This window comes from Somniosus microcephalus, chromosome 27, assembly GCF_052327205.1.
Source record: "Somniosus microcephalus isolate GS21.2 chromosome 27, FLI_Smic_1.0, whole genome shotgun sequence".
In the NCBI taxonomy this organism is placed as follows: Eukaryota; Metazoa; Chordata; class Chondrichthyes; order Squaliformes; family Somniosidae; genus Somniosus; species Somniosus microcephalus.
This window is the reverse complement of record NC_141013.1, coordinates 987,618-1,014,192: the sequence shown is the minus strand read 5'-3', so window position 1 is coordinate 1,014,192 and position 26,575 is coordinate 987,618. Positions and strand designations below refer to the sequence as shown.

At 45.1% G+C, this 26,575-nt stretch overlaps 1 protein-coding gene across 6 annotated transcripts in view; it reads right to left on the bottom strand.

Annotated features, from left to right (window-relative positions):
• Window positions 1-25,721, bottom strand: part of sppl2a (signal peptide peptidase like 2A) — a 32,208-nt gene extending 6,487 nt beyond the window's left edge. For 4 of the 6 annotated variants that reach the window (XM_085968286.1, XM_085968288.1, XM_085968290.1 and 1 more), the window contains exons 1-14: window positions 25,579-25,721; window positions 20,941-21,060; window positions 19,879-20,061; window positions 18,305-18,394; window positions 15,481-15,620; window positions 12,701-12,852; window positions 11,160-11,256; window positions 9,213-9,314; window positions 6,732-6,813; window positions 5,754-5,828; window positions 3,753-3,812; window positions 3,595-3,651; window positions 1,836-1,935; window positions 399-476 (exon numbers count right to left, since the gene is read on the bottom strand). In XM_085968286.1, coding sequence (XP_085824412.1) covers window positions 399-476; window positions 1,836-1,935; window positions 3,595-3,651; window positions 3,753-3,812; window positions 5,754-5,828; window positions 6,732-6,813; window positions 9,213-9,314; window positions 11,160-11,256; window positions 12,701-12,852; window positions 15,481-15,620; window positions 18,305-18,394; window positions 19,879-20,061; window positions 20,941-21,060; window positions 25,579-25,653 — 1,411 coding nt within the window. In that variant the 5' untranslated portion in view covers window positions 25,654-25,721. The remainder of the gene's footprint in view (window positions 1-398; window positions 477-1,835; window positions 1,936-3,594; window positions 3,652-3,752; window positions 3,813-5,753; window positions 5,829-6,731; window positions 6,814-9,212; window positions 9,315-11,159; window positions 11,257-12,700; window positions 12,853-15,480; window positions 15,621-18,304; window positions 18,395-19,878; window positions 20,062-20,940; window positions 21,061-25,578) is intronic. The other 2 variants (XM_085968291.1, XM_085968292.1) reach the window with 1 other exon arrangement.
• Between the last annotated feature and the right edge of the window lie 854 nt (window positions 25,722-26,575).

Below are 26,575 nucleotides of genomic sequence, written 5' to 3'. Positions count from 1 at the left end.
ATTCCACAGCACAACATCCCACCTAGCCCTTCTCCCTCACCCATTATCAAAGGCAGATCAGCTTGTCATTCTTCACATTGCAGTTTGAAATGCAGTAACATTTGGCAACAGCCATTTTGTGCACAGCAAGATTCCACAAGTTACTTCATTGTATGTGAAGCTAAGATTGTATATGACCATGTTTTTCTCTTTCTTGGATCCAACTCCCCAAGATTCAAATTAACTTAATTTCTTAAAGGACGAAGGACATCTCACCATATACATTTCAGACAAGATTTTGGAATATTACTTCACTGCCTCTTGCTATTTTCATGAGCAGGGGTAGTTTGCCCAATAACCATGGATTTAATCAAAAAGATTTCCTCATTAACCCTCAATTAGTTTTGCAAATACTTCACCTATAGTGCACAAAATAAAATAGATGTTCGAGGCATTTGTCTGCACATCAAATCTTCGACAATAAGCAACCAACAATCCTGCGAGAGAATAAAGCATCAAAACTTCAGTAAAAGTTAAAAGGTCATGTATAATAATCAATTCACAATACAACATTCACAGCTCAAACTAACTTTTTTGTAGTTAAAATCCCATAATTTCCCCTTTTACATTTTGCTCTACGAAGTCAGCACAGTAAACCGCCGAAGTCACAACATTTGATATTGAAGCATTTCAATTTAACCCGCATTAGACACATCTAACCCGTGTAACACTGTCTCCATCTCAATCCATACCAATCACCTGGAGCCTACACGCCAGGCTTCCTTGCTGCACGCCAAACCTCCAACTCATTCAAAACTTTGCAGCACGTCCGATCTGTACAATCACACATCCCAGTATGGATTCTCTCTCTGCACAATCACATCACAGAATGCATTTCCTGTGCCTATAACTTTATGTTAATCGTTTCCCATTTGATGGCTACTCTTTCAGCCAGTTGCTACCTGATCTGAACCCTCTCCAATCCCTGCATCCTGCTACGCACTCTCCCTGCCTTCAAGAGCTTCCTAAAATCATTGAATATGTTTCAGTTCCCCCATTTCTTCTTTCTTCTGCTCAATTTCCATATTCCCCCCCCTACCGTTTAAAGTACAGATGTTTTTTCTTCATTGCAGGCACTATACAAATGAACCTTGTTGCAAATCTTGAGGGTTACATGTTAAAGTTAATCACAACTGAGGCAGTTAAATTCACTGCATACTGGGAATTCAATTTCCAAAAATGGCCATTCGTCTATTTTCTGTAGTTCAAGTATTGATACTGGCTGAAGTGCGATGAATAGATCTCAATTTACAGGCAGCATTTCAAACCAGGCAACGCCATGTAGCAACTTTCCAAAATGGGGTGAGCAGAAACCGGTCACACGGAGCTGGGTGGGGCAAAGACATTGGATGAGAAATATCACACTGGGCTGGTCCCAATCGATGAAGTGTGCCTCTAGCAGATATCTAAAAGCCAGCCTGTCCAACCAGCACGGGAGAAACATTATTCTGCCTTTGTAATGCTAGCAACGGTTGAGAAAAAAAAATCTTATGGATTTCTTTTTTTTTTTTTTAAAGTCTGTTTGGGTTTTTTGGGTAATCCATGTAGTTAATGGGTCTATTTCTCCCACATAACTGACCCCTGAAACAGCTTTGCAATAGTCACCTTGAACCCTGTGCAGCAACAGATGGAAATGAACTAAAAATTGAAATATTGCCACCCAAAAGTTCCCATGCTACAATGTCTGGATAATATGCAATGGTCGGTCACAGGTTTACAATATCCCCAGTTGTCACTATCCCCAATTGTCACTAAGTCATTCAAGGATGCAGAGATGTAGAAATATTTTTACTCACCTGGCACAATAATGTCCCCAAATCCCAGCAGAGAAAATGGCATTCCACACAAGGTGGCGACAGAGGTCACCAATCTCGGCACTCTGATAACCACGGGCAACTACAGGAAACACAACCGTGGTCAGTGGGCTCATTTACTGCAGCAGGTGAAGTGTTAACTTCCTCAATAATCCTGCTTTTGCTAAACTACTTTTAAAAGAGTAAAGAACTCACCATTAGTTATACTCAGACATTGTGTAATCTGTGCACACGTACCAACAGGGAAGCTGCATGCCACACATGCCCCAACAATGGTTTATATAATGAATACAGGCATTCAATTCACAGCCAACTTCAGAGCTGACCTGATTGCCACGTCAGTTTAGCCAGGACACATGACATGGGACTGATCACATAACAATACCACACTCGCTGGTCACCTCATCACCAGAAGGGGCTTTCACAGCAAGAATAGTTGGTGCGGCCAGAGGCAACTACTGAAAGATTTAAAAATCTCAACCTTCCTCTTTGGAGAAAGGGAGAATACGTTAAATGCAGAGAAAAGCAAGGCCTCTGGTACAGAGCAGGTCATCAGGTCAGAGGACTGCAGCCGATCACACGGATACAGTGTAATGTAGAAAGTCCAGCAACATTTCCCCAACATGCCAAGTTGTTCAAACACTGCAGGAATGAAAGTTGGCAAGCAGCAAGCAACTTCTACAAAGTTTCTTCATGGAGCAATCTTGCTGTTTGGGATTATACAGAAAGGTCATTAATTCTGGGCTAACTATATTTTGGTTGAAAAGATTGATAATTTTATAGATCCAGAAACAAAGACCTGCCCACCTAGCATCAGTAATACAAGCTGGACTCCTGGGTCGCAACTTCTTGTAACAAGTTACTACTACAGGACCACATTCATTTTATTAACTAGGTAAAGCATAGGTAAAGCATATTTAGCCGGTCACGGAGTGTAAAGCTTTACAAGGAGGTCTCCGTATCCATATCCAAAGCAGACCTCAACTCTCCCATGTTCAGTCTTCCCTCTTCCATAAAATGGCATCACAAACTGCTGCTGAATCAGACGAAGCATTTCAGACCAGACACCTTTACACATGGAGATGGCAGATACTTACCCTTCAGTTCGAAGATGGGTGTCTGAAGTGGGTGGGGATAACCATTGCCCTCGCAGCACCACTGTTATAACATGGAGTTTAAAAGTACTCTCCCCAGAAACACAAGTACCAGAGGGGAGAGAATGCTTCATACAAGTGGAGAAACACCATTGAGTATCTCAGACTCACTCAGATAATCCAACTCACAGGCCCATCCCCAGCTACCCGGCATTCATTCTCTACAGCTGAAATGAGTGGGTTTCCCTCCACCACACTCCGCGATGCCCATTCCTTCACTGACTGTTAAAGTACTGTACTAGCCGAGCCCAAAAGATTTTAAAAAGATACCATCTGATCTGTGCCATTGCTCAGGGGCACACAGCACTGCCATGTTTAGCTGCTAAACAGGAATCGGACTTTAAAAAAGTTTGAGAGTACAACAACAATGGATCGAAAGCATTTCTTTCTCTTCTCTGTCCTCTGAAACAGAGACTCAAGATATTACACACAGTCAAACAGGCATTTCCTGTTTACAGCCTGTACTTCACAGTAGTTAGGAGGTATGATCTGGGAAGGACTACAGATAAGAGTTAAAAAAAATACAAGCAATTAATTAGCCCCAACATAGCAATTCAAACTTTGATGGATACAAATACAGTTCTTACTTTTTCATTGTGAGCCAGTGGATGAACAGCAAGTTCCATTAGGTTGTTTCCAGTATTCTAGAATCAAACCCAATATTTAGTACTCGAGGGAATCTGTAAACCCAGCATTTCTGCAGTTTGTTAGTAACCCATGGCTTAAGTATTAGTTTCTATTTCACCTTTTCACCAGTACCAGATCCAGATCCAGCAGCTACCTCAACCATAATACTCTCGTGGTTCTGAAAGGAAACAAGTAATTTCATTTAAACAGCATCAAGCAATGTTTATTTACCAGAGCACACAGGCAGGCAACCTACTGCCAGCCCTGACATCACTAACCAACCTGTAAAAACATCCCTTCACCCCAGACAGAGCAACTGGCATTTGCACGATGCCAGTCTTCCCCATTCAGGATCACCTGGTGCCCAACCTGTGCAGTCCTCTGGCTCCCTGCATTGGGTAGCATGATGCCAAGTCACAAGGCTGCTTGCAGCTAAATCTCTACACACAATTATGAATTATCAGAAAACAGCATTCTTAAATTTACAATTGGATCATATACATTAAAAAAGAATCTTTTCAATTTAACAGAATAGGCACTGCAATTCCCTCAGTAACCTGCTGAGGTTCAGCCACTAGCAGATGCACAGAAACTAGCCCAGAATAATTGGCTTACGATTCTTCTTTTATTCTATCGACTAAACACAATCGTCACTTCAATTTGTGTGATCAAATAAAATACCAATAAATCTAGAGAGAAATTAAGTTAATTATTCAAGCACAGATTCTTTGCTGGGACTGTGATTTGCAATTTTAGTTATGACTAAAAAGTGTGAAGTAATGCATTTGGTCGGAAGAATGAGACAATATAAACTAAATGGTACAATTTTAAAGAGAGTGCAGGAACAGAAGTCTGGGGGTGTATGTACACAATTATTTGAAGGAGGCAGGACAAGTTGAGAAGGCCGTTAAAAAATCCATACAGGATCCTTGGCTTTACTAATAGAGGCAGAGTACAAAAGCAAGGAAGTTATGCTGAACCTTTATAAATCCCTGGTTTGGCCCCAGCTGGAGTATTGTGTCCAATTCTGGGCACCACACTTTAGGAAGGATGTCAAGGCCTTGGAGAGGATGGAGAACAGATTTGCTAGAATGGTACCAGGGATGTAGGTCTTCAGTTATGTGGAGAGACTGGCGAAGCTGGGATTGTTCTCCTTAGAGCAGAGAAGGTCAAGGAGTGATTTGCTAGGTGTTCAAAATCATGAATAGTTTTGACAGCAAGGAGAAACGGTTTCCAGTGGCAAATGGGTCAGTAACCAGTGGACACAGATTTAAGGTGATTGGCAAAAGAATCAGAAGCAACATGAGGAAAAACATTTTTATGGAGCGAGTTGTTGTGATCTGGAATGCACTGCCTGAAAGGGCGGTGGAAGCAGATTCAATAGTAACTTTCAAAAACAAATTGGATAAATACTTGATGGGAAAAACCTCCCAAACCCACGACCTCTACCACCTAGAAGGACAAGAGTAGCAGGCGCATGGGAACACCACCACCTCCAAGTTCCCCTACAACTCACACACCATCCTGACTTGGAAATATATCGTCCGTTGCTTCATTGTCACTGGGTCAAAATCCTGGAACTCCCTCCCCAACAGCACTGTGGGAGTACCTTCACCACACGGTCTGCAGCAGCTCACCACCACCATCTCAACGGCAATTAGGGATGGGCAATAAATGCTGGCCTTGCCAGCGACGCCCACATCCCAGGAACGAATAATAAAATATATAGGGCTATGGGGAAAGAGCAGGGGAGTGGGACTGATTGGATAGTTCTACCAGAGACCCCAATGGCCTCCTTCTGTGCTGTAACATTCTATGAATATGTCCCCTTTAAAAAAGTGAAGTGAAACACTTTGCACTGAACTTCTAGGGCTGTAATAGGTTATCAGAAGAAGTCTAAATATAAATTATTATTTTTTGCCTGACCTCTACTTCTGATGTTAGAACCTATTACAGCCCTAGAAGTTCAGTGCAAAGTGCTTCACTTCCTTTTTTAAAGGTTTCATACGTTCAACATTCAGTGATCCAACAAATGGAAGAGTCAAATTTCATACACAACAGAAACAGCAATGAGAGATACATGGGATTTCATGGCAGAAAGCTAGCGAAACAAACTCACCCGTGTGAAAAATGGTGTTATGAAAACAAAAAACACATCATAGACGAGGAGGAGGACCAGCAGAATGACACAGGACTGTAAAAGAAGGGAAGAGGTTTGACATGCAAATACTTTAAGCTTCCATTTTGTGCCCAGAATCAAAGGCAGCCTGAAGTTTGAGAATATCCTGCGGAAAAGTTTTGTTTTTAAATGTCTATAGCTTAAGACCATCATCAAACAGGGGCATTCAGGGCACAGATTCCCCACTGAATCTCCTTTCCCTGCCCCATGATAATCCCCTCTTGGTTTGGAGCCAAATCAGTTATACACAGTGAACAGAAACAGTCCCAGAACAGAACCCTATGGGACAATACAACAACTTGCAACCACTCTATAAACTGCCCTCAACTCCAAACTCCATCAAAAACATAAGAAATAGGAGTCGTCGGCCATTTGGCCCCTCGAGCCTGCTCCGCCATTTAATAAGATCATGGCTGATCTTTGACTGCCACTCCACTTTCATCCCTTCTAACTAGTTTTTAAATCCAATTTTCTACCTTCCCACTAATTCCCCTTAACCAATAGGCTCCTGTGTGGTACCTTATCAAAGGCTTTCTGAAAGTCCATGTACTCCACATCCACTGCATTTCCCCCCATCCACCTCATTGGTCTCCTCCTCCTCCTCCAAGAACTCTTACTAGGCTTGTTGAGCACAATCTTCCATTCCAGAATTAGTGCCTGCTTCTAATTATTTTCTTCATCTAGATATTTAGTAACGTCAGTGGTTTCCCATAGTTCACCAATTTTTTGGGGAAATTGTGGAAACTGAAGACTTAAAAGCTACTTTTTGCTGTGCATGAATGTACATTCAAAATGGTCTCATCACATACTGGGCACGTTTTACAGAGCACCCCATTTATTCCAAATTACACAACAAAAACACACACACCTGTGCTAATATGCACAGGGGATCATTCATTCCATGACAACACAGTGTACCTTAAAATGAGGCATTTTCAGGGTCTTCATGAAGTTAAGGCAAAAGGCAACTCCTAGACAGTCATGCAGAATCCAAACCCATCTAAAATACAAGTCAGTAAACTTAGTGATGGGTCAATGTTCAACAAGCGCACGCTCTCACACGGTAGCATGCTGAAAGTTAAAGAAATAATCAGATGTCTTGTACCATACATTAGCGACATCTGCGGTAAATGGCCCTGACAAGCACTGCAAGTTTACACTGCTGCTTTTCCAAGGGAAACAGCAAGTGACAATTATTAATGTTTTCAGATGCATAATGACATGGAATTTACAGCACAGACACAGGCCATTCAGCCCAGCAGGTCATTGCCGTGTTTATGCTCCACACGAGCCTCCTCCCATCCCTCTTCATCTCACTCCATCAACATATCCTCCTATTCTTTTCTCCCCCATGTGTTTATCTAGCTTCCTCTTAAATGTATCTGTGCTATTTGCCTCAGCTACTCCCTGTGGTAGCGAGTTCCACATCCTCACCACTCTCTGGGTAAAGAAGTTTCTCCTGAATTCCCCATTGGATTTATTCGTGACTATCTTATATTTATAACCCCTAGTTCTGGTCTCGCTTGCAAGTGGAAACATCATCTCTACATCTACCTTATCAAACCCTTTCAATCTTAACGACCTCTATTAGGTCATCACTCAGTCTTCTTTCTAGAGAAAAGAGCCCCAGCCTGTTCAGTCTTTCCTGATGGGTATAACCTCAGTTCTGGTTAAAAAAAAAAAGTGCACTTTCTCCAGTCCATCTGTATCCTTTTTATAACATGGAGACCAGAACTGTTTACAGTACTCCAAGTGTGGTTTAACCAAATTCTATACAAGTTTAACATAACTTCTCAGCTTCTGAATTTTAACCCTCTAGAAATGAACCCCAGTGCTTCAGGTAAAGGGATATAAAGTGGTTCTTCTCCTTGAATAACCAGTGGGAAAGAGGAGGAAAAACATTTCATCACCACCCTTAGGCATCTTTAAGTTCTCATTCTTAAAACTTTAGCAAGCATGTAATGAAAGACTGGAATCCAGTTGATCAGGTTGACGGGCCCCAAATGATTAACAGAATAATCAAGAAATCAAACGGTGACAACCCTCACTGTCAAGGGGAGCAGCAGCTTGTGTCATGAACGGTGGAGGACCATTAAACAACTAACAGGAGGCGGCTCCATGAAAATCCCCATCCTCAATGATGGTGGAGCCCAGCACGTGAGTGCAAAAGACAAGGCTGAAACATCTGCAACCATCTTCAGCCAGAAGTGCAGAGTGGATGATCCATATCGGTCTCCTCCCGAGGTCCCCACCATCACAGAAGCCAGTCTTCAGCCACATAATATCAAGAAACGGCTGAGCGCACTGGATACAGCAAAGGCTGTGGGCCCTGACAACATCCCGGCTATGGTGAAGACTTGTGCTCCAGAACTAGCCACGCCTCTAGCCAAGTTGTTCCAGTACAGCTACAACACTGGCATCTATCGACAATGTGGAAAACTGCCCAGGTTATGTCCTGTCCACAAAAAGCAGGTCAAATCCAATCCGGCCAATTACCGCCCCATCAGTCTACTCTCAATCATCAGCAAAGTGATGGAAGGTGTCATCAACAGTGCTACAAGCAGCACTTACTCACCAATAACCTGCTCACTGATGCCCAGTTTAGGTTCTGCCAGGACCACTCGGCTCTAGACCTCGTTACAGCCTTGGTCCAAACATGGACAAAGGAGCTGAATTCCAGAGGTGAGGTGAGAGTGACTGCCCTTGACATCAAGGCAGCATTTGACTGAGTGTGGTATCTAGGAGCCCTAGTAAAACTGAAGTCAATGGGAATCGGCAGGAAAACTCTCCACTGGCTGGAGTCATAACTAGCACAAAAGGAAGGTGGTTGTGGTGGTTGAAGGTCAATCAAATGTAAAAAGTTGACCATTACACTGCACGGTACTGTGAGCATTGCTCATCTGTACGAAGTTCCAGTCAGCAGCAATGCCGAGAGCAAACACCCAGTTAACCCCTTACTTGCACTTTATTACACATTGTTGTTAAATCAGTGATTCGGGATGACGGAGAGGCAATTTCTATGGTGCTGTACGGTCACACCATAGAAGCGGCTGACTAAACAGTTTAATTCCCCAGTGCGCCGCTCAAACTGGCAATATGGTTAGAGGGAACGAACAGAACTCAGGATTACTACCCATCACCAGGCAAACTGGGAAATCTAAATGACTTAGCAGCTGCATTGGATCCCTGTATCTGCATGATCTACAAGCAGATTTCAACTCCATTTGGGGACTGGCACTCTGTGGATCTTGCCCCTAATTTAGAGTGTGCCGGACCATGGCCATTAGCTTTTTTCCCCTCCCAAAAGCAAGCAATCCACATTCTATACCGTACTTTGGCATTCATTCGGTGCTCAGCATAACACACCGAGTTGTCAGAGATCGCCGTCTCGATACCCACCTGTCCGCATTCCGAAACACCACCCACACGGCAGCCACTGCCACACAGGATAGACCCAGAAGCACCAAGCGAACTTCAATTCTTCTGTTACGACATGGGAACCTGAAATAAGGTGAAAACTTAACATTTGTGGATATCTGCACAGAATCAAGACATTTACAAACTTAACTCCAGCTGCGTAGAGGTTTTTTCAAATACAAAGGAACGTTTTTTTGTTTTGTTGGAGGTGCGCGTAACAGACGGCTCCTCTGAACCTGCACACCATTTACTGACTACTAAAAAGAGGCCATTCTGCCTAAAATATGGTACAAAAATAAAGACCCACTTTCTATTTATTTTTAGGCCAACCACTGCTGATTGCCTAAATTGGGCAGCAGGCAACATCTGCCAAAGCCAGTGTAATCCGCCACCAGCAGCAGCCAGGTCCACTCGCTCTCCAAATTTGCATCATCCCTCGCCTCTGTTCATCCAGTAGAACAAGTCAATATCCTCCCACTCCATAGCATCGAGCAGAGCGCACACACTTGGCACAATGTTTGCTTGATGCACCAACAGTCTCAATGGCAACAGTCTAGTGTTAGCACACATGTCCCAAAAGACGGTCGGGTGCTAACCTGACAGTTGTACTTAAACCACATTTTGCACTGATGTAAATGTAATTGTTCTGGATTTTCACAAGGCCTTCGATAATAGACTGATGAACAAGGTCAGAGAATGCGGAGTCAGGGGACAAGTAGCAGAATGGATTGCTAGCTGGCTTCAGGACAGAAAGCAGAGAGTGGGAGTAAAGGGTCGCTATTCACAGTGGCAGAAGGTGGGTAGTGATGTTCCACAAGGATCAGTGCTGGGACCACTGCTGTTCACAATTTAGACTTTGGAATCAAAAACAATTTCTAAACTTGCAGGTGACACCAAATTGGGGTGGGGGGGGAGAAAGAGGAGCGAGTCAAACCTGAGGAGGACAGCAATAAATTACAGGAGGACATTAATAAACTTGCAGAATGGGCATATAATTAGCAAATGATGTTCTGCACAGATAAATGGGAGGTATTACATTTTGGTAGGAAGAATAGGGAGGTCACTTATCACTTGGAGGGTGCGAGTCTAGGTGGGGTAGAGGAACAAAGGGATCTCAGAGTACAAATACACAAATCACTAAAAGTTGCGACACAGGTTAGCAAGGCCGTAAAAAAAGCAAACCAAGCACTAGGGTTTATTTCTAGAGGTATAGAATTGAAAAGTAGTGAAGTTATGCTAAACCTGTAGTGAACCTTGGTTAGACCACACTTGGAGTACTGCGTACAGTTCTGGTCGCCATATTATAAAAAGGATACAGAGGCACTGGAGACGGTGCAGAAAAGATTTACAAGGATGACCAGAAATGCGAGGGTATACATATCAGGAAAGGATGAACAGGCTGGGGCTCTTTTCTCTTGAAAAAAGGCGGAGGGGTGACCTAATAGAGGTCTTTAAAATTATGAAAGGTTTTGATAGAGTGGATACAGAGAGAATGTTTCCACTTGTGGGGAAGAGCAAAACTAGAGGCCATCAATATAAGATAGTCACCAAGAAATCCAATAGGGAATTCAGAAGAAACTTCTTTACCCAGAGAGTGGTGAGAATGTGGAACTCGCTACCACAGGGAGTGGTTGAGGCAAATAGTATCGATGCATTTAAGGGGAGGCTAGACAAGCACATGAGGGAGAAGGGAATAGAGGGTTACACTGATAGATTTAGATGAGGAAAGATGGGAGGAGGCTCGAGTGAAGCATAAACACCGGCATGGACTGGTTGGGCCGAATGGCCTGTTTCTGTGCCGTATATCCTGTGCAATACTAAGGAATGTTTCTACCAATGTGGCATTAGGGAGAACCCAGACTAAAGTATAGGACAACGAAACTAGATAAGCTAAAGCAAAATTAGAAAGGATAACAAGTCAGAGCTTACTTGCACTTGCAGTATGGGATTCTTTTCACTAATGTAGCCAAACAATTATAGAGACTAATTGCTGCAGCCAAACTGAAGATGCCGATTACCAGGTACACTAGGGGGCAAACAGAAGTTGCAGTAAGTTCCACATACAAGTGACATTCTGTATTTTGTGTTGGCATTTTTAAACAGAGTGAATTTTGTGCTCAAAGCAACTGCGATGGTGGAACTGACAAAGACTTTCTCTACCTTTCCCCCAGTCTGGTTGGTGCACAGAGCACCGAAACATCACTGGGCCAGAGAGAGAAGAGGTGACAACCCTCCGAAACATCACTGGGCCAGAGAGAGGCGACAACCCTCCGAAACATCACTGGGCCAGAGAGAGGAGAGGTGACAACCCTCCAAAACATCACTGGGCCAGAGAGAGGAGGTGACAACCCACCGAAACATCACTGGGCCAGAGAGAGGAGAGGTGACAACCCTCCGAAACACCACTGGGCCAGAGAGAGGAGGTGACAACCCACCGAAACATCACTGGGCCAGAGAGAGGAGGGGTGACAACCCACCGAAACATCACTGGGCCAGCAGAGAGGAGAGGTGACAACCCTCACGCTGGTGTTAGTGAAGGGATTCTAGCCACTGATGGCCATCTGGTTAAACAAGGTGACATCAAAGAAAAGGCAAGGGGTGTTAGTGCTGTGCAACTCCCCCGCGACAGCACTAAGGGGACAATCTCCAACACCAGTCACCCGGTGATAGACACTGACAGCTTGAGGCAGTTGTGCTTTGGGCTGATACCTAGTTCTGGATTGGGATTGCCCAACTCACTGAACACAAGCCTTACAGACAGCAGACAAAGGCAACTTTTATTTCAATGGTCTGGGAACTAGCTTATCTGGTATAATATTTACAAAGAACATTTTTGTATCAACTGTCTTAGTCCAGATTACAGAAAGTACTTCAAAAGCTTGTTTGCATCAAGTGGTTTTCACTCTTCTCCAGTAGTTTGGCCTTCATCTCAAAAATCCATTTAGGGCACATTTGTAATGACAGAATAGCAATTCTTCCACTCAACATTTAAAGCCAGAGTGATACTAATTTAGTACCAATTTGTACTAAATTATGGCCACTTTTGTGACCTGAACCAACACTGGTTAGGAACTGAATAGAATCCATCAACAAACCGTGTGCAGCCATCACATTACTGTTTGGATGATCAGCCATGATCTCATTGAATGGCGGAACAGGCTCGAGGGGCCGAATGGCCTACTCCTGCTGCTATCTTCTATGTTTCTATGTTTACTCTGGGATGGATTTTCAGCCCAGCTCCCATGAAATAAAAGTGCACGGACTCACTGCAACCCAACCCCTCCAAACCAAATGATCAGCATCACTGCAATCCAGCAATACTTCCACCACTTATAAACACTTAACATAAAATAAAACATTTAAACTATACTTAGAGCGTGCAACATGGCTCACACTGAAGAAAAATTAACTAAACTTTTCCACAAGATTTCTTTTCTAAATAGAAAGGCTGCCGTGCACAATGTTCTCACCTAGATACCTGTAGAAGTAGTACAGAAGTAGAATCATTGCAATACAGATGGCAACAAAAACCACGACAGTAATTGGAGTCAGTGTTGCTGAAGGCTCCTTGTTCCCTTCACTTGTCTTTGCTGTGGAGTCAGATGGAGGTGATGAACTTCCACTTCGCCCCAAAGGAAATAAGATTGCAAATTTTAAAAACAACTTTTTAAATCAGATCCCTCACTGATCATTTGAAAAGCACTTTGTTATACTCTCAATGATCTTTTCCTAAATCGCCTACAGACAACACAAGGAAGTGTGTCACATGACTCCTTTAAAAGGGACCTGATCTCAGTAAGAGACACTGGGACTAAAGTGCTATAGCAAGAACACAGTTTTGCATTTATTTCTAGAGTGCAGAGAAAATTCAAGAACATTTGCTTCTCCTTCATCTGTTAACTACCGGGTAGCTTGAAAGCAGAGGAGTGGACCCAAAACAACCAGCTACATCAGAAAGAGGGGAATAGCTTGCAGCACGACACACAAGGTCAGGATTGGGGGGGGGGGGGGGGGGGGAGGAAATACTTTCCCCAGGTCCGACAAGCAGATCAAAAAATACTCCAATAGTTAAGACGACAAATATGTCAAGTTGAGGGGGAAAAAAAAAATCCACAAATGAGGACTAAATAAGTCACCCCACGAGGGACAATTGCTCATTGTGTGGGAGTCAGGAGAACTGTTCAGAGCTTACCACCCTTAAACTAAAAACCAGTCCCCAGCCATTGCTGCTCCATTTTGTAGATTAAGTGCGATAGCAAAATACTGCAGATGTTGGAAATCCGAAATAACAACAGAAAATGCTGGAAAAACTCAGGTCAGGCAACATCCGTGGAGAGAAATTTGAGTTGACGTTTCGGGTTGGACCCTTCTTCAAAACTGGAAAGAAAAGAAACTAGATCGGAGGCAGGGCTGCGATCGGACAAAAGAATAAAAGAAACAAAAGAAGTAAAAGAGATTAGAAGCTAGACGAGATGGTAATAGGCTGGGATTAGGTGTAAAGTGTACTGGCAGGGCAAAAGATAGCTGCCAGGTGTGAGAGAGAAACAAAAAGGGGGGGGGGGGGGGGAAGGAGTGGAACAATTACAAGAGAAAATGAAATGGGGGCCGAGCTTATGATCTGAAATTGTTGAACTCGATATTGAGTCCGGAAGGCTGCAGACTGCCTAATCGGAAGATGAGGTGCTGTTCCTCGAGTTTACGTTGAGCTTCCGTGGAACAATACAAGAGGCCAAGGACGGTGAGGTCCGAGTGGGAATGGAGCGGTGAATTAAAATGACAGGCGACCGGAAGCTCGGGGTCACCCTTACGGACTGAACGGAGGTGTTTCCGCAAAGCGGTCACCCAATCTGCGTTTGGTCTCCCCAATGTAGAGGAGACCGCATCGTGAGCAGCGAATACAGTATACTAGATTGCAAGAAGTACAAGTAAATCGCTGTTTCACCTGGAAGGGGTGTTTGGGGCCCTGGACAGTGGGAAGGGGGGAGGTATAGGGGCAGGTGTTACATCTCCTCCACTTGCACGGGAAGGTGCCAGGCGAAGAGGAAGGGCTGTTTGGGGTGATAGAGGAGTGGACGAGGGTGTCTCGGAGGGAGCGGTCCCTGCGGAATGCTGAAAGGGGAGGGGAGGGGAAGATACGTTTGGTGGTGGGATCACTTTGGAGGTAGCGGAAATGCCGGAGGATGATCTGTTGAATGTGGAGGCTGGTGGGGTGAAAGGTGAGGACAAGGGGACCGCTCCCTCTGAGACACCCTAGTCCACTCCTCTATCACCCCAAACAGCCCTTCCTCTTCGCCTGGCACCTTCCCGTGCAAGCGGAGGAGATGTAACACCTGCCCCTATACCTCCCCCCTTCCCACTGTCCAGGGCCCCAAACACCCCTTCCAGATGAAACAGCGATTTACTTGTACTTCTCGCAATCTAGTATACTGTATTCGCTGTTCACGATGCGGTCTCCTCTACATTGGGGAGACCAAACGCAGATTGGGTGACCGCTTTGCGGAACACCTCCGTTCAGTCCGTAAGGGTGACCCCGAGCTTCCGGTCGCCTGTCATTTTAATTCACCGCTCCATTCCCACTCGGACCTCACCGTCCTTGGCCTCTTGTATTGTTCCACGGAAGCTCAACGTAAACTCGAGGAACAGCACCTCATCTTCCGATTAGGCAGTCTGCAGCCTTCCGGACTCAATATCGAGTTCAACAATTTCAGATCATAAGCTCGGCCCCCATTTCATTTTCTCTTGTAATTGTTCCACTCCTTTCCCCCCCCCCCCCACCCTTTCCTTTTGTTTCTCTCTCACACCTGGCAGCTATCTTTTGCCCTGCCAGTACACTTTACACCTAATCCCAGCCTATCACCATCTCGTCTAGCTTCTAATCTCTTTTACTTCTTTTGTTTCTTTTATTCTTTTGTCCGATCGCAGCCCTGCCTCCGATCTAGTTTCTTTTCTTTCCAGTTTTGAAGGGTCCAACCCGAAACGTCAACTCAAATTTCTCTCCACGGATGTTGCCTGACCTGCTGAGTTTTTCCAGCATTTTCTGTTGTTATTGTAGATTAAGTGGTTATTCTGCAGAGACTAGAAATCAAAAAAGGAGGATTTAACAATCGAGTCATCACAAGCACCTTAGTAACAATCCCATCATTAGCAATAGAATACAGAACCTGTGACCAAGATGTATTACAAGACAAGAGCCACGCTTTAAATCATTGCCATTTTTCACAGGTCAGATTTTCAGCTTCTGGTTCCATACCTTCCAGGTTCTTCTATCCCACTCCAGTAACTCCCGAGTGCGACAGTAGCAACAGCAATAATGAAGATGATCAGGATGCTGTAGTCCAGAGGGGGCACAGGAGGGGAATAGAGTGCAGCTGAAATTTGGTTCCCTAGCATCTAGAAGCAGAAATTACACTTAATACGGGGAAATAAGCAGATTGCGAACAGACAGACCCAGCACGGACCAAACAGTCAGCACGCTCCTGGGATTCAGATATCGACCCATAGCTTCTAAAATGTGCAAAACACTGAACCCACCAAGTTAGGGCTATTTCATCCATGATATTAAGATATACATTCAGAGTTCTTTTGTGAAAGACAACTTCCATTTCTCACTTGTTCAGAGAATTTGGCATCTCAAACTGGAGTGGAGGAAGAAGAGGTTTCATCTCCCCCTCCTGAAGAGCTCAGACTGCTTGTTGGGAAGAGGGTGCCACAGATGCTCTCCATTCTGCTGCCCAAGCAGCCATTCTGCAGGGTGTCAGCAGAATAGTCAACTGCGAGGAGCATCAACAGTGAGCTCAATTGTGCTTACAAGACATCTAGAAGCAGAGCTGAATAGCAGAAACCACAGCCAACGCGCTCCTCCAGGACCCAGGAGTGCAGAGGCCAACAGATCACTGAGTTTAGCTAATTCAGCGCAGGGATCAAACCTCACATCCCCCCCGTTTTCATGGTTCAGCCATTCACAGGTTAAACTACATGATCCACCCAGGGAGTATTTGCAATACAGGTTTTACAAGAACATTTCCATCCAGTTAATCAAGACAAAAACAATCAAGCACTTGGATTAACCTGGAGTATTTGGGTCCCTAATTTAAAATAAAAGCAGAAGTAGAGAATAGGGTCACGATATCCACCTCAAGCAACAAGAGTAGCGTACTCACCACAGATCACACTCTAACAGAACCTTTATAATGAAGTAGCGTACTCACTACAGATCACACTCTAACAGAACCTTTATAATGAAGTAGACATGCAATGGGGCAGGATTACAATTTTAAAGAGCAGGACGCCGTTTCAAGAAAAGGAATCTTCAATAAGGGTGTTTCAAGATATGCCTGAACTTTGTTGGTTTGGATAGAACATTGGTTGATGGACAGGATACAAAGCTTGGGTAAGTGAGTGTTCAATTGGAGAAGGGATGGAAGTGATGTACCCTAGGAGCCAGTCCTGGTCTCACTTTTGATAATTGACAGATTTGGACATAGGGAGCACAATCTGAATTTGCTGATGACACAAGTAGGGATGTAGTAAACAGCAAGAACACTGTACAGGAAGACAGACAGGTTAATGGAATGGGGACAAGTGGCTGATGCAATTTAATGTGGAATGTGAGAGGCAACACACTGAGGAGAAACAAGGAATGGGAGTGCACATGGAAAGATACTGAAGGGTGCGGATGGAGAGACTCTTGGGCGGGGGGGGGGGGGGGGGGGGGGGGAGTTGTTTCAATTAATCCTCTGAAAGAGCAAGTGCAGGTAGATAAAAGTCATGAGAAAGCCAACAGCAGCTTGGGTTTTATGAGCAGAGGCAGCCAGCACAAGAGTAAAGTCGTAATGAGAAGTTTGTATAAAACACTGGTTAGGCCACAGTTAGAAACTGTGCAGAGGATTGGCGCGCCATTATAGAAAGGACATTAAAGCCACGGAGAGAGGACGCACAGGATGGGAAACTACAGTTGCGAGGAAACTCGAGATACTGGATTACTTACACGTGAAGAGAAGGCTACTAAATAAAAATGAAGTTTAAAAAAAAAAAAAAGTAGAATGAATAGGGAAAGGCTATTTCTTCGAGATGGGAGATCAGTAATGGGGTCAATTTCAAATTGTTTCTAAGGAGAAGGAGGAAGAGGAGAGGGGTTGGGAGAAACTTTATGCAGAGGGTCATTGCAGCATGAAATGTTCTGCCACAGAGTGGTTGGAATTGGATACAGGGTTTGAGTGAAGGGGACAGGGCAATAGGATTAGTTTGGGATTGCTCGAACAAAGATCCAGCCAAGCTGTAAACCTATGATTCTTCACCCTTCCATAAGGCCCACACTGCTTTCCATACCATGTCCCATCTTTAGCCAGGAAAGTGGCATTCCTGCTCCTCTGAAGCCAGCACTGGGACTTGTGTCAGAGCCCTGGGCAACTCTGCCTCCTTTCCTGGAGGCTGTTGCTTGGTCTCAGCTCAGCAACACTCAGAAATAAGTGTGAACCCAATACTTGCCGCTCCGTGGCACGGCAACATAGGCTGGAGGAAGAACCTACCCCATTTGTAAGTACAACACAGAGCGCTTTGTAACGAGGCCGAGACAGTGTTATAGGAAGAAAGACTTGCATTTATATAGCGCCTTTCACGACCACTGGATGTCCTAAAGCCAATGAAGTACTTTTTTTTTTTTTTTTTTTTGGAAGTGTAGTCACTGTTGTAATGTGGGAAACACAGCAAGCTCCCACAAACAGCAATGTGATAATGAGCAGATAATCTGTTTTTAGTGATGCTGATGGAGGGATAAATATTGGCCAGGACACTGGGGAAAACTCCCCTGCTCTTCGAAATAGTGCCCTAGGATATCTCCCGCCCACCCGAGAGCAGACTGTTTAACGTCTCATCTGAAAGACGGCACCTCTGACAGTGCAGCACTCCCTCAGCACTGCACTGGAGTGCCAGCCTAGATTTTTGTGCTCAAGTCTCTGGAGTGGGACTTGAACCCACAACCTTCTGACTCCGAGGCAGGGTTGCTATCAACTGAGCCATGGCTGACACTGTACAAGTGAAACAATTAGAAGCAAAGTGAGGGGGAAAGAAATTACCTTTCTCATGGATAGAACATCGTTGTAGCTGATTAGAGCCACTGGAATTTTTAGCTCCTCATAATCAGACCGATTACCTGCAGGAGAAGACTGAACACAGATCATCCATGAGTGCAGCACATAGCAACACATTAAACTGTACACAAACCAGAGGCATTACTAAAAGCAAAATTACTGTTTATGGATACAAGCAATCACCAACATCTTAGATTTTCCTTCCCAAAAAAGCATTTGTTTGCACAGCTGAAACTACAGGAACAACACCGCCCAGAGACATGCCCATTGGTGTAGACACAAATGGTTTCTCAGTTCCTGCATTTCTCCTCCTTTAAGCAAGGAGCACTTTTTCCACAAAGGGTAGTGGAAATGTGGAACTCGCTCCCCCAACAGGTTATGGATCAATTGAAAATTTCCAGACTGAGATCGATAGTTTTGTTTGGCAAGTGTTTAAATTTTTTTATTCATTCACAGGATGTGGCTGTCGTGGGCAAGGCCGGCATTTATTGCCCATCCCGAATTGCTCGAGAAGGCAGTGGTGAGCCGCCTTCTTGAACCACTGCCGTCCGTGTGGTGAAGGTAATCCCACAGTGCTGTTAGGGGAAGTTCCAGGATTTTGACCCAGCGACAATGAAGGATCGGCGCTATATTTCCAAATCAAGATGGTGAGAGACTTGGAGGGGAACTTGGAGGTGGTGGTGTTCCCGTGCACCTGCTGCCCTTGTCCTTCTAAGTGGAAGCGGTCGAGGGTTTGGGAGGTGCTGCCGAAGAAGCCTTGGCGAGTTGCTGCAGTGCATCTTGCAGACGGTACACACTGCGGTGGAGGGAGTGAATGTTTAAGGTGGTGGATGGGGTGCCAATCAAGCAGGCTGCTTTGTCCTGGATGGTGTCGAGCTTTTGTTGGAGCTGCAACCTTGCAGGCAAGTGGAGAGTATTCCATCACACTCCTGACTTGTCTTGTAGGTGGTGAGTCACTTGCCACAGAATACCCAGCCTCCGACCTGCTCTTGTAGCCACAGTATTTATGTGGCTGGCCCAGTTAAGTTTCTGGTCAATGGCGACAACCACCCCCCCCCCCTCCCCAGGATGATGTTGAGGGAGGATTCAGTGATGGTAATGCCACTGAATGTCATGGGAAGGTGGCTAGACTCTCTCTTGTTGGAGATGGTCATTGTCTAGCACTTGGGATATACAAGGGATATGGAGCAACGACAGGTAAAGAGTGGAAAGATGATGATTATCGTGGCGGAACAGGCTCGAAGCCTTCTGTTCCTAGGTTATAAAAAGGGACCTACAACCAGTTTGTTAATAGAAATGATCTATTTTAGGTTCATCCAAGTTTGACAGAAGTCAAGCCCAATCCAACCACGATAATCAATCATCTTTTATTTTGAGGATATTCCTGTAGCGGTGGGGTGAGAGGCAGTGACCAGCTCAACACGGTCACGTAACCAAAACAGTTCATCATTAGGCATGCGTAGGACGGCTGGACTTTAGGTAGTTAGAGCACAGGCAAGTCAATATGGAGCTCTTGAAAGTTTCATTTTAAAAACAAAAGTTAGGATTTGTAATCTTACGATGCTATCCACACTGGCCACCACCAGTGCTTTGGCAAGATTCCTCTGTGCAATCTGGGCCTTCCTGATGAATGTGCAGTTCCCTCTCATCACTACAACAAGCTTGTCCTTTATACCCTCTGGAGGCACATCCGTCGAGTTGCAGAGCGTGGTGCTGGTCAGGTCTTGTAAGTGGTACAAGGTCTACGGACAAAGAAATACAAACACACCAACAGTGGATGAGTTCTTAATAGTCACAAGGAACCCTCAAATTCACCTCTTGCACAAGGCACACTGTTGGCTGACAGAGCATTGAGGGGCTTTGCATTTGTGAGTTGGTTTGTTGTGATGCAACTGTAGGTTAATGGAAGGTCACAGGTGGGGAGATTCTGGTCTGCATAGCCAAGGTGCTGAGTGTCAAAGTCCCTGCCGAACTGGCCGTGTCTGCATCACCGCCACAACAAGCCACGCAACTCAACAGGACCCAGTTTTACATTTGCTCGTATCTCAGTGGAGCCAAAGATATCCTCAAATCGCCAAAAAGCAGAATCCTTTGGGTCTGGATTTGAGTTTTTCCTTTATTTGATCATGGAGCACAAGGCTGCATCAGCCCAATTTTACACACGCAGAATGCAGATTTAGTGGTACAGATTTGGATTTGAGACACAGGAGCTAGAGGGACAACTTCACAGATCCCCAGAGAAAAGAAGACGGCAAGAGTTTAAAACACAGCAGCTAAGATCATGCTCCTGGCATCAGCTGATCAGAACCTGGCAACAGAGGCGTTAGTTAGCCTCAGCACCCGAGGTGGGGAGGAATGAAAGCGTGGACACACGAATATCTGACAAGGGCAGGAATAGGCTTGGTTGTGATGCATTCCATGATCAAATAGCCTGCTGACACTGTCAAGGATCACAAGGAATAGTTAGCCGGTTAGGGTACTGGAGTGTGACTGTGTCTTAAGAACAGCAATAGGAGCCAATGCCCAGGGGTTGGGCGGGGGAGAAAGAAAGTAATAAAAGTTGAACAAAGTACAGGACACCCTGCAATGTGCTTTTTGCAGCCAGTCCATTGGTGACTCACAGCATTGTTCAGGGATTTGGGGAACGACATCCATTGCGAATTGTAGACGATGCAGAATTCTTTCATAATTGGATCAGTGGCGTTGCTGAAAGCGGAGAGGATTCCCTCCTGTGCCCCTGCCTGAAAAACACAAATAAATGAGTATGAGAATAGACTGGCAGCTAACATAAAAGTCTTCTATAGGCATATAAATAGTCAACAGGTGGTAAGAGGAGGGGTAGGGCCAATTAGGGACCAAAAAGGAGACCTACGCATGGAGGCAGAGGTACTAAATGAGTATCTTGCATCTGTCTTCACCAAGGAAGAGGATTCTGCAAAGTCAGTGAAAGAGATGGTAGTGGCAACACTGGATGGGATAAAAATTGATAGAGGAGGCACTAGAAAGGCTGGCTGTACTTAAAGTAGCTAAGTCACCAGGACCGGATGGGAAGCATCCTAGGATGCTGAGGGAAGTAAAGGTGGAAATCGGGAAGGTACTGGCCATAATCTTCCAATCCTCCTTGGATACGGAGGACTGGAGAATTGCAAATGTTACACCCTTGTTCAAAAAGGGTGCAAGGATAAACCCAGCAACTACAGGCCAGTCAGTTTAACCTCGGTAGTGGGGAAGCTTTTAGAAACAATAAATCAGGGACAAAATTAACAGTCACTTGGACAAGTGTGGATTAATTAAGGAAAGCCAGCACAGATTTGTTAAAGGCAAATTGTGTTTAACCAACTTGATCAAGTTTTTTGATGAGGTAACAGAGGGTTGATGAACATAAGAAACAGGAGCAGGAGTAGGCCAATCGGCCCCTTGAACCTGCTCCGCCATTCAATGAGATCATGGCTGATCCAATCTTGTCCCCAATGCCCGCTCTCTCCCCATAACCCTCGACTCTCTTGTAGTTCAAATGTCTGTCAATCTCCGCCTTGAATATATTCAATGACTCCGCCTCCACAGCTCTCCAGGGTAGAGAATTCCAAAGATTCACGACCCTCAGAGGAAATTCCTTCTCATCTCTGTCTTAAATGGGCGACTCCTTATTCTGAAACTATGCCCCTAGTTCTAGATTCCTCCACTAGAGGAAACATCCTCTCAGCATCTACCCTGTCAATCCCCCTCAGAATCTTAGATGTTTCAATAAGATCACCTCTGACAATGAGTATAGGCCCAACCTGCTCAACCTTTCCTCATAAGTCAACCCCTTCATCCCAGGAATCAACCTAGTGAACTGTCGCTGTACTGCCTCCAATGCAAGTATATCCTTCCTTAAATATGGAGACCACAACTGTACGCAGTACTTCAGGTGCAGTCTCACCAGCGCCCTGTAAAGTTGCATCAATAATCATGGGTGATTTTAATCTCCATGTTGATTGGACAGATCAAATTGGCTAAGGTAGCCTGGAGGAGTTGTTCATGGTGTGCATCTGGGATGTTTTCCTAGAACAGTATGTAATGGAACCAGGCTCTCTTGGATCTGGTACTATGTAATATGAGAGAGTTAATAAATGATCTCATAGTAAAGGATCCTCTAGGAAAGAGTGATCATAGCATGGTTGAATTTCAAATTCCGTTGGAGGGCGAGAAAGTTGTATCCCAAACCAGTGTCCTGATCTTAAACAAATGCAATTATAATGGTATGAGGGCAGAACTGGCTAAAGTGGACTGGAAAAACAAATTAAAGGGCAAGAAAGTTGAAATGCAGTGGCAGACATTTAAGGAGATATTTCATAACTCTCAACAAAAATATATTCCAGTGAGAAAGAAAGATTTTAAGAGAAGGGAGCACAATCCGTGGGTAACTAAGGAAGTAAAGGATGGAATCAAATTGAAAATGAAGACATACAATGTTGCCAAGATTGGTGGGAGACCAGAGGATTGGGAAATTTTTAAAAACCAGCAAAGGGTGACTAAAAAAATAAGAGAGAAGATGAATTATGAGAGTAAGCTGGCAAGAAACATTAAAACAGATACTAAAAGCTTCTACAGGTATATAAAAAGGAAGAGGGTAGCTAAAGTAAACATTGGTCCCTTAGAGGATGAGACTGGGGAACTGGGAAATGGCAGAGATTCTGAACAAATATTTTGCCTCTGTCTTCACTGTGGAAGACACTAACATCCCAATAATGGATAATCAAGGGGCCACAGGGAGTGGGAAACTAAAGACAATCACTATGGAAATAGTACTCAGTAAAATAATGGGTCTAAAAGACGACAAGTCCCCTGGACCAGATGGCCTGCATCCCAGGGTCTTAAAAGAAGTGGCTGCAGAGATAGTGGATGCATTGGTTGCAATATACCAAAATTCCCTGGACTCTGGAGAGGTCCCAGCAGATTGGAAAACTGTTAATGTAACAGCCCTATTTAAGAAAGGAGGGAGACAAAAAGCAGGAAACTATAGACCAGTTAGCCTAACATCTGTCATTGGGAAAATGCTGGAGTCCTTCATTAAGGAAGCAGTAGCAGGGCATTTAGAAAAACATACCTCAGTCAAACAGTCAGCATGGTTTTAGGAAAGGGAAAACATGTTTAACAAATTTGCTGGAGTGCAGGGTGGACAAGGGTGAGCCAGTGGACGTGGTGTATTTGGATTTCCAGAAAGCATTCGATAAGGTGCCACATAAAAGGTTACTGCATAAGATAAGAGCTCACGGAGTTGGGGGTAATATATTGGCATGGATAGAGAATTGGCTAACTAACAGAAAGCAGAGAGTTGGGATAAATGGGTCATTTTCTGGTTGGCAAATGGTAACTAGTGGGATGCCACAGGGATCAGTGCTGGGTCCTCAACTATTTACAATCTACATTAATGACTTGGATGAAGGGATCGAGTGTAATGTAGCCAAGTTTGCGTAGGATACAAAGCTGGGTGGGAAAGCAAGTTGTGCAGAGGACTCAAAGAATCTGCAAAGGGATATAGACAGGCTAGGTGAGTGGGCAAACATTTGGCAGGTGGAGTATAATGTGGGAAAGTGCAAGGTGATCCACTTTGGCAGGAAAAATAAAAAAGCAAACTATTATTTAAATGGAGAGAGATTACAAGATGCTACAGTTCAGAGGGACCTCAGGGTCCTTGTGCATGAAACACAAAGTTAGCATGCAGGTACAGCAAGTAATCAAAAAGGCAAATGGAATATTGGCCTTTATTTCAAGGGGGTTGGAGTATAAAAGCAGGAAAGTCCTGCTACAACTGTACAAGGTATTGGTGAGACCACACCTTGAGTACTGCATACAGTTTTGGTCTCCTTATTTAAGGAAAGATATACTTGCATTGGAGGCAGTTCAGAGACAATTCACTAGGTTAATTCCAGAGATGAAGGGTATGACTTCTGAAGAAAGGTTGAGCAGGCTGGGCCTATACTCATTGGAATTTAGAAGAATGAGGGGTGATCTTATCGAAACATACAAGATACTGAGGGCGCTCGACAGGGTAGATGCAGAGAGGACGAAATCTAGAACTCAGGGGCACAGTCTCAGAATAAAGGGTCGCCCTTTTAGAACTGAGATGAGGAGGAGGATCTTCTCAGGGTTGTAAATTTGTGGAATTCTCTGCCCCAGAGAGCTGTGGCGGCTGGGTCATTAAACACATTTAAAGTGGAGATGGACACATTTTTGCAAGATAAGGGAGTGAAAGGCTATGGGGAGCAGGCTGGGAAGTGGCTTTGAACCCTAGATCAGCCATGATCTTATTGAATGGCAGAGCAGGCTTGAGGGGCCAAGTGGCCTATTTCTGCTCCTATTTCTTATGTTCTTAAAACTTCCCTGCTTTTATACTCCATACCCCTTGCAATAAAGGCCAACATTCAAATAGCCTTCCTAATTACTTGCTGTACCTGCATGCCATGTTTTTGTGTTTCATGTACGAGGACCTCCAGCATTTTGTAGTCTCACTCCATTTAAATAATTTGCTTTTTCATTCTTCTTTCCAAAGTGGATAACCTTACATTTTCCCACATTGTACTCCATCTGACAAATTTTTTCCCACTCACGTGACCTATCTATATCCCTTTGCAGACTGTCCACCTCACAACTTGCTAACCCACCTATCTTTGTATCAGCAGCAAATCTGGCTACAGTGCACTCGGTCCCTTCATCCAAGTCATTAATATAGATTGTAAATAGTTGGGACCCCAGCACTGATCCTTGTGGTACCCCACAAGTTACCATTTGCCAACCAGAAAATGACCCATTTATCCCAACTCTCTGCTTTCTGTTAGTTAGCCAATCCTCTATCCATCCATCCATGCTAATATATTACCCAAGTCTGTGAGCTCTTATCTTGTGCAGTAACCTTTTATGTGGCACCTTACGGATGAGGGCATTGTGGTTGACGTGGTTTACGTGGTTTACATGGATTTCCAAAGGGCGTTTGATAAAGTGCCACATACAGGCTTGCCAGCAAAGGTGAAGCCCAAAGGGGACGGTGGCAGCCTGGAGACGGAATTGTCTCAGTGACAGGGGCCGGGAGACGCTCAGTGAAGGATGCGGAATCTCCCGGGACTCCCCGGCCGGCCCGGGGGTTGTCGCTCGGTCAGTCGCGGCCATTCCCCGCCCGGGTCAACCGGTGCCGGGCTTCTCTCCCAGTCTGGGCCTCACAAGCTCAGCAGGGTGGCCGCCGCTCGGCCCGAAAACCGGCGCCCCGCCGCTTACCGCACCTGCAACACGCCGAACAACAGCAGCCCCAGCGCGACCCTCCGCCAGCCCGAGTCCGAACCTGACCGCGGGCCCATCACTCCCGCCTCAACCTTCACCCGACCGCACTGCGCAAGCGCGCTGCTCCGAGTTTATACCGGCACTTCCGGTGTCTGCTCAATTGTGTCGTCATCAATCTCACAGCGCCGCCGGGTGGCGGGGAGGTGCAATGTCACTGGGTGGACACAGCGCCGCCGAGTGGCGGGGAGGTGCAATGTCACTGGGTGGACACAGCGCCGCCGAGTGGCGGGGAGGTGCAATGTCACTCAGTGTACACAGCGCCGCCGGGTGGCGGGGAGGTGCAATGTCACTCAGTGTACACAGCGCCGCCGAGTGGCGGGGAGGTGCAATGTCACTGGGTGGACACAGCGCCGCCGAGTGGCGGGGAGGTGCAATGTCACTGGGTGGACACAGCGCCGCCGGGTGGCGGGGAGGTGCAATCAAATCAAATCAACTTTATTGTCATTGTTAGTGCACAAGTGCAGTCCAACGAAATGTTGGCTTGCGGCTCCCGAGAGTGTACATTTGGATTAAGACATTTAAACATTCAACATACATTTGGCTTGTAGTATATTAACATAAATATAACCATAATAAAGTGCATTGGCAGATGTGCAGGCTTTAGAGTTTATTTGTGGAGTTCAGTAGGATGACAGCCCTGGGAAAGAAGCTGTTCCTAAATCTGGTCGTACGGGTGCGAATGCATCTGTAGCGTCTCCCAGATGGCAGGAGGGCGAACAGACTGTGGCTGGGGTGGGTAGGGTCTTTGATGATGGACCGTGACCTCCGTAGACAGCGTTTCTGGTATATGTGCTCTATGGTCGGTAGCCGGGTGCCGGTAATGCGTTGGGCAGTTTTGACTACCCGCTGCAGGGCTTTCCGGTCATAGTAGCTACAGCTGCCATACCATACTGTGATACAGTTTGTCAGGATGCTCTCTATAGTGCAGCGGTAAAAGTT